This window comes from Drosophila kikkawai, chromosome 2R (genome assembly GCF_030179895.1).
Source record: "Drosophila kikkawai strain 14028-0561.14 chromosome 2R, DkikHiC1v2, whole genome shotgun sequence".
In the NCBI taxonomy this organism is placed as follows: Eukaryota; Metazoa; Arthropoda; class Insecta; order Diptera; family Drosophilidae; genus Drosophila; species Drosophila kikkawai.
In genome coordinates this window covers 19782441-19789797 of record NC_091729.1, presented here as the reverse complement: position 1 = coordinate 19789797, position 7357 = coordinate 19782441, and the positions used below count along the sequence as shown (strand labels likewise).

Here is a 7357-nt window from a genome sequence, read left to right as displayed (position 1 = left end):
AATGCTTTGGTATATTTCACTGGCCAAATTTAGGAGATTTGCGCAGTGCGGTATTTTAAGGCACCAGGTATCCCCCTTTTCGACCGATTTGGTCACACTTTGCACAGAAACGGAATGGAGCAATGGAGTCCAACTTATTTTTAGTTTTTCTATTGTCGTTTTCGATATGCTATAATGCAAGAGGTACGTTTTAAACGGTGTAAATCACTCAAGGAGAACATCCAGCGACGCGTGCCACACAGAAAACCCGAGTGCAACGGGTCCTGGAGCCCCAACAAACTGATTGAAAAGTGTGTCGTGTGTGCGTTTCGGACGGCCCTGATTTGTTTTCATATGCTGCGGTTCTGGCCAATTGTGCTGCGTATTAGCCACGGTCGGGCTTCAAGTGCAATTATCGGATGCTTATTGGGGGGAAAAACCCCAGAGAACGCATTATATAAACTGATTCGAATGCTGTCGTGGGCGTACGCAGCATAAGTGCATTTTCTCAATGATTGGCCCACCCACACCAGCGCACTCCAGAGTTCCGTGTGTATACAGAACTTGGTGGGGCGAGTGTGTGTGTGAGTCTGTGGCGTGTGCATGTGTGCTGTATGCATGTGTTTGATGTGCGTTTGTTTTTTTGTTGTCTTCTTTTTTTCAGCGGAAATCAGCGTTCGGCTGCTGGAAGAGATTCAGGACATAGACATGGAGCCGTCCGCCCCCATCAATGGCAAGGAGCTGCCGGCGGTGCCACAGAACTCCGTGCAAACGCATCCCAGGTGATTAGATCTTAATTTAAATTTTGGTTTTTGGTTTACCCTTCCTGCCTTTCGGCAAAAATCACTGTATTTGCTAATACCTTTAACCGCCCATTTAACACGCTGCTAATCCTTGATTAGAAGACACATTAAGAGCAAGCGCCGCATGAAAAGAAGGTAACCTATTCGGGCTTGGTTTTCCTGGCCATTTCAGTTCATTTCCCTGTTCCTATCACTATATTTTAAAACCTATTAACCCCTCTCTTTTTCAACAGATACAAATGCTACTCCTGCGAGCCGCCTTGCCATGATCCCTTGGAGTCTTCCCACACCTGCCAGAACGCCATTCAGGTAAGTTTCATTCTGGGCCAAGCTGAAATCCGTAACTAATCTCCTCTGCTTATCAAAACAGTGCTGGAAGTCCCGCACCCGCGATGCCGACGGCCACGAAAAGGTGTCCCGCGGCTGCACCACCTCGTTCGAACAGCTGCCGCTGTGCCGGCAAAGCTCGCCGAACAAGCTCAATGGTCCCAGCAAACGGAATACGGACAACTACTACAGCCTGGTCTGCTGCAACGGCGACTACTGCAATAGCGGCGACTTTCCCGATCTGGCGCCCTTCGCCAGTGTCACTGTCACGGCGGACACCAACAGGATCGGCAAGATGTCCCTGGCCATTCTGGGTCCCTTTTTGATCATCACTCTGCTGGGCGTAGTGGCCATATTCTTCATCCGACGTAGCCATCGCAAGCGTCTTCATGCCTCGCGCACCAAAGAGGACCCGGAATCGTATCTGGTTAACGACGAGCTGCTGCGCGCCACCAGCGCCGGCGACAGTACTCTGAGGGAGTATTTGCAGCATTCTGTTACCTCCGGATCGGGCAGCGGACTACCGTTGCTGGTGCAGCGCACACTGGCGAAGCAGGTCACCTTGATCGAGTGTATAGGGCGCGGCAAGTACGGCGAGGTATGGCGAGGCCACTGGCACGGCGAGAGCATAGCCGTAAAGATATTCTTCAGTCGCGACGAGGAGTCCTGGAAGCGGGAGACGGAGATATACAGGTGAGAGTCATTTGTTATTACCTTTTTGCCTTTTGTGAATCAACAATTCTTATCGTATTTTCACAGCACCGTTTTGCTCCGCCACGAAAATATACTCGGCTTCATTGGCTCCGACATGACGTCGCGCAACTCGTGCACACAACTCTGGCTGATGACGCACTATTACCCGCTGGGCTCCCTCTTCGATCACCTTAACCGCAATGCCTTGAGCCGCAACGACATGGTTTGGATTTGTCTATCGATAGCTAATGGATTGGTGCACCTGCATACAGAGATATTTGGCAAGCAAGGAAAGCCAGCAATGGCGCATCGAGATCTGAAGTCAAAGAACATTTTGGTCACTTCGAACGGAACCTGTGTGATAGCCGATTTTGGTCTGGCTGTCACCCACTCGCATGAGACAGGACTATTGGATCTGGGCAACAATCCCAAGGTGGGCACCAAACGCTACATGGCCCCAGAAGTTTTGGACGAGAGGTAAAGCTTGTAAAGTTATGAATATCTCAAGGAATATGTCCTTAATAATGTGTTTTCCGGAGCAGCATTGACTTGGAATGCTTTGAGGCGCTACGACGCACTGATATCTACGCTTTCGGACTGGTTCTGTGGGAGGTATGTCGCCGCACAATTGCGTGCGGAATTGCCGAGGAGTACAAGGTGCCGTTCTCTGATGTGGTGCCCATGGATCCCAGCTTTGAGGATATGCGCAAAGTGGTCTGCACCGACAACTACAGGCCCTCCATACCCAATCGCTGGAGCTCAGACTCGGTAGGTCCTTGAACTAGTATCTCAGAGATTAGAATTTAATTGGTTTCATTTCGTCTTCCTTGCAGTTGCTGGCCGGCATGTCCAAGCTAATGAAGGAGTGCTGGCACCAGAATCCCAATGTGCGTCTGCCGGCGCTGCGCATTAAAAAGACTATACATAAGCTAGCGTCCGCGGACGAGAAGGTGCGCCTGGACTTTGACGAGGTCTGCGTTTAGCGGTTGTACTCGAGCCCTAGAGTTTATAAGTTAGACTTAGCTAGAAGTAAGATTCATTCATAGACGTTTTCGCATTGCATTTTCACGCACTATTAGTTCGTAGGTGTATTATTCAGAGACAAGACCCTTGAGAACATATTTACTTTATGTTTGAAACGCCTTTTTGCCTGACTTGGGTGCCTTCAACGTTGCCTTAAGTTTAAATAAGTGACTACAACTAATCTAGTTTATATTCATGGGATATTATCCGAGACATGTTCATTTTCACTCTTAATTTCATGTATTCATCGTTCATCAAGTGCCATTTGCAATTGAGAATTGTAAGACGCGTTAACTGTAAGCTCACTCTTTGAACTCGACACTGAATTCTTGACTCTCAACCTTGAGCCTGTCCAAGCTATGATAGAAACATAAGCTACACCACCAGCCACCAGCTGGTCAAGCCTTGAGCACTTGGTTCCCCACGCATAGAAGCATACACACACACACACCTACTTGTATATTGTACAAAATGCAAGCTATTTAAGTTTTTCATAGGCTAGAAATAAAGTACACGAATAAGCATAAGTTTATTGATCTTTCTCTGGCCTCAGCAGGCGGAAGCTCTCGTCGTTCTCCTCGTCCAGAAAGAGCAGCCGGAAGATGTCGTTAAAGAACTCGGGATAGTAGTCGCAGGCCCGCTTGCAGTCCGGCGTCCAGTTGATCTCCAGTAGCTGAGGCCGCATCACCCTCTCCTCATCATCAGTCCAACGGAGCATGATGTCGGCGGCATATAGAGCTCGGGATTGGGCACAGGGAGCCAGGCCGCAGGGCGGGTCTGCTTGGCTGGCGCACTGCAGCACCTCGTACAGCATGCTGCAGATCTCCTGCTCCAAAACAGACCAGTCGTTCTCCGGGTACTGCTCCTGCCAGAGGGTTACAAAGTCCTCGCACTTGACGTGGTGCAGCTGGGCCTCCTCCTGGTAGTTCATGACCGTGTAGTGCTTCTCGTAGTCGTCAAAGTTGTCCAGCGAGAAGGGATGGTTGGCAAAGCGCAGAAAGAACTTGCGATGCACATACGCCTTCAGGGGCTTGACGCTTTTCAGGAGGATTACATAGCGAATGTCGAACTTGACGCGTCCCTCCAGCTCCTCGCGCCTGAACAGAACCGGTCGCTCGATGTACTTCTGGGCAATCTTGGGCCCCGTGGCTGGCAGACGCACAATCTGCCGGATGTTGTCGGTGATGTAGGTGTCCAGGCCACGTGCCAGGTTCCAGGGCTTGATGATCCAGTGGTTATCGAGGCCCTTGGCTGCTCTCGTCTGATAATAGGCAGCGAACTCCCTGAGCTCCGTGGACAGGTTGTAGGTGGTGGGCAGCCAGTCGGGATACGTGTCCAGCGTAAGCCCGTTGTGGTGCTCCTTGGCCGCCCGACGACCCACGATGCTGAGCAGATCCTTGATGGTGATTACGTACTCGAATGGGAACTGGTTGATGAACTTGCCGGGTGACTGATCGGCCAACTCCTCGAAGGTCTTGAAGTGGTGGGTGAGCCACAGGACATCGGCCTCCTGTTCGTTGCTAACCAGAAGGAACTCCGGAGACGTGAGATGCTGCCGCACCACCTCGTACTCCGCGTAGACCTTTAACGGGTCGCAACGTGACCGAGATGGCAGAGGATCCGTGTTTTCTTTGGGATAAGTCTCGGCGATGTGGCCGCTGGTGAAGTAATCCGCTCGCGGTTCCACCTGCAAGAAGCTCTCACCCGTCAGGTCGGCATCGCGCCATGGCAGTAGCAGGGCAGCCCTCTGCGGCGCCTCCTTGGCAACGTACTCCACCACATCGCGGGTCACCTGTTCGCCTGCCTCGCAATCGCGGATGGGGAACAGCACGCTAAACGTGGTCTGGGTGTTCAGGTAGAGTAGAGGCACCAGCCGGAAGTTTGGGTCATCGGAGTGATTCACCGCTGAGCCGACCTCGTCCATCACATACCAGATGGGCTGGCGCTCCTCGTCAGTCAACCCCTCGCTCCCAATGGAGTAGGCGTGGCAGTACTTCCACAGACGGCGCAGTATCTTGTCGATGCGGTCCTCCAGCTCCAGATCCACGCCCGTGATGGCCGACAGGCGATCCGCCAGGTGCGGGTACTGCTGCAACTGCTGCCGCGCGCTGTTTAGCCGGAAGGTCCAGGCGTGGTCTATCAGGTAGATGGCCTGAGGATCACTAGCCCTGATACCTTGATCCCTGGCTACGCCCAAGGCAAACACGGGATTGGGGCTGTCATCGTCTTCTGCAGGATTCTGCTCCTCGTCCTCGTCGTAGTCAATCAACATCAGCTGCAGTGCCTCGCCGGCATCGAAGGTATCCGCGGCCAGTTTGCGGTAAAGCGCCGGCCAGAAGTGCATCGGAATCGAGGAAGATTCCAGCTGGGGCTTGTGCAGCGCCACAAATTCGTTGTATTTATTTATACCGTCCATGGTGCCGCGTGCGGAGAGAAAAAAAAACGTTGTTGGAGCAGGTCCCGGCTAGAGTGACCGTGTGCGAGGTCCAGTGGTGCGAAGCTCTGCTTCTTCTTCTTGGCCTCCAGGTGCGGGTGATTCTATTAATGGAGCCGGTGCCCCCCAAGTGTTCTATTTTTGGTTTAATTATATTTTTCTTATTTTCTGCGTTGTTTTTCTGATTTCAGATGAACGTTGAGTTCAAGTTTAACGGCGAATTTCCCAGGACCAAAAGCTTGTCCATACTGGCACTGGCACGCTTTCCAGCACTGGCCGCGAACAGCTGACCAGCTGGTTGTGTGACCGCACACCCGCACTCTCTGGTAGAGTTGGGAAACTATCGATAGTGGCACCATTCGATATTTTCGATGTTTTGAATACGAAAATTCGATACTATCGATAGTATCGCTTTTTTACCATTCTTTTTGCAAATTAAAGTTATAGCAATTTAAAATAGAATTATATTACTACTAGCGGACCCGGCGAACTTTATCTCGCCCCAACTTCGACTGATTAAAACAAATTAAATTGAGACGTTCCGTTTCTACTTTGACGTACATTATTACCTTACCTTATTCCTATCTTCTCCTAAAATTTAAATTCAAAATTAGTTGATAATCAAAAAAAAGTGATGACTTTTAAACAAACCTTTCGTTGGATTGACAAATTTTTTTGACCTGAAATTAGTGCAGAGCGATCTGATATACAATGTTTTTTGTTTTGTTATCCGGTGCAAAAATAAATAATGATGACGGCTTTCCCACACGCGAACAGGCTACGTATAGCTGGCCATGTGAAAGACATGGATATTCCAGATGTATCCCGCAGACTTCCAACGATTGGCCTTGCGATTTATTGATTGTCATCGCAAATGCCAATCGAACTGGGAACTGACTCCTCTTGAATTGGAATGGAAGATCTGTTGGAATAATCGGAATTCGTGATGACTTTTAAACAAACCTGTCGTTGGATTGACCATCTTTATGTTGAAGTGATACCCATCTTCTCCACGACAGAACATCAACGGGTATTGAAGAGCATCATAAGACCGATGAGTCTCATAAACTCGCTGCAATTGGCCATTATCCCGACGCTTAAGAACAATATCGCGTGATTCAACATTCTCGCCAACAATCACCACTGCGACTTCATTGATAGTGGGAGCATTAAATTGTCTTGCATGGCTACCAGTGGGTCTTTTGTCAGCGCTGATAATGATTTTATGTTCGTCATAATGCATTATATCCAATGCGGTTTTAAACAATCTGACCAATTCATTATGCTCATGGAGAAGGTTTGCAATTGTTGAATAATTTCACGTTTAGTTGCAGTAAAAATTGCACAGCGGTGATTTAGTTCAACTTCCGAATCACCAATGAAATAGATCTGAAGGAATTTATGATCTTTGTTTTGTGGTGGTAACAAAGCGCCCGCTCGGTGGTGAATTTGCCCTTGAATCTGAATGTTGGGATGCAATTTTGAAAAAATGTGATAATAAAGAGACGCCATTACCTTATAACTTGGATTGTAGCCTGATTGTTGAACAACCTCGGCTCCAAAAGACATCATTTGAAAGCATCCGTTATATTTTTGTGCAAGCTTCAGGAAACTATTTGATTGGGCTGAGTTTCCATATAGTAGCGAGTACAATGGCTCTGGTGGATGAGCCAAAACGGGCAATTTCATTTTGCCACCTGCACAGCATAAGCCGGGGGTTTCCAGCCGAAACTTCAATGCATTACAATGCTGACATACAACAGATAATGAACCAATAACAACGCACGTAAGATCCTTGTAGGATGTTTCAGGATTGTATGGGAATGCAGCGCGATTCAAGTTTTCATTTGCGGCTCGTCTTCCTCTATTATTTTGTCGGGCTTGAGGTGGTCTTTGTGCAGCGCGAAGCTGTGCCATTTGGGCACGTATCGATGCATTTATTTCTGTACGTTCCTCTTGCGTCCGACTATTACGGAAATTCTGATTATTTATTGCACTGCGTGAACGCCGCCCAAGATTTGATCGTCTAACAGCAGGCATTACTTCCAATTGTTTAAGCTCACTTTGGTAATGCTTCGTTAGCTCGATTTTTTTGTTT

At 48.9% G+C, this 7357-nt stretch overlaps 2 protein-coding genes across 2 annotated transcripts; one reads left to right on the top strand and one right to left on the bottom strand.

Moving 5' to 3' along the window:
* Window positions 1-79: 79 nt before the first annotated feature.
* On the top strand, window positions 80-3352 carry sax (type I BMP receptor saxophone). The gene is made up of 7 exons (XM_017169653.2): window positions 80-183; window positions 644-761; window positions 1016-1091; window positions 1153-1802; window positions 1869-2279; window positions 2345-2570; window positions 2636-3352. The coding sequence occupies exons 1-7, from the start codon at window positions 123-125 to the stop codon at window positions 2783-2785; spliced, it is 1692 nt and encodes a 563-aa protein (XP_017025142.1). The 5' UTR covers window positions 80-122; the 3' UTR covers window positions 2786-3352.
* Window positions 3331-5574, bottom strand: TTLL12 (Tubulin tyrosine ligase-like 12). Its single transcript, XM_017169651.3, has one exon. The coding sequence runs from the start codon at window positions 5239-5241 to the stop codon at window positions 3355-3357; it is 1887 nt and encodes a 628-aa protein (XP_017025140.1). The 5' UTR covers window positions 5242-5574; the 3' UTR covers window positions 3331-3354.
* Between the last annotated feature and the right edge of the window lie 1783 nt (window positions 5575-7357).

Bases quoted from the DNA above. Each gene is read 5' to 3' on its own strand.
- sax (XM_017169653.2), top strand. From the start codon at position 123: ATGGAGTCCAACTTATTTTTAGTTTTTCTATTGTCGTTTTCGATATGC. The intron at 1,092-1,152 runs GTAAGTTTCATT...TTATCAAAACAG, and splicing joins CCTGCCAGAACGCCATTCAG to TGCTGGAAGTCCCGCACCCG. The intron at 2,280-2,344 runs GTAAAGCTTGTA...TTTCCGGAGCAG, and splicing joins CCAGAAGTTTTGGACGAGAG to CATTGACTTGGAATGCTTTG.
- TTLL12 (XM_017169651.3), bottom strand. From the start codon at position 5,241: ATGGACGGTATAAATAAATACAACGAATTTGTGGCGCTGCACAAGCCC.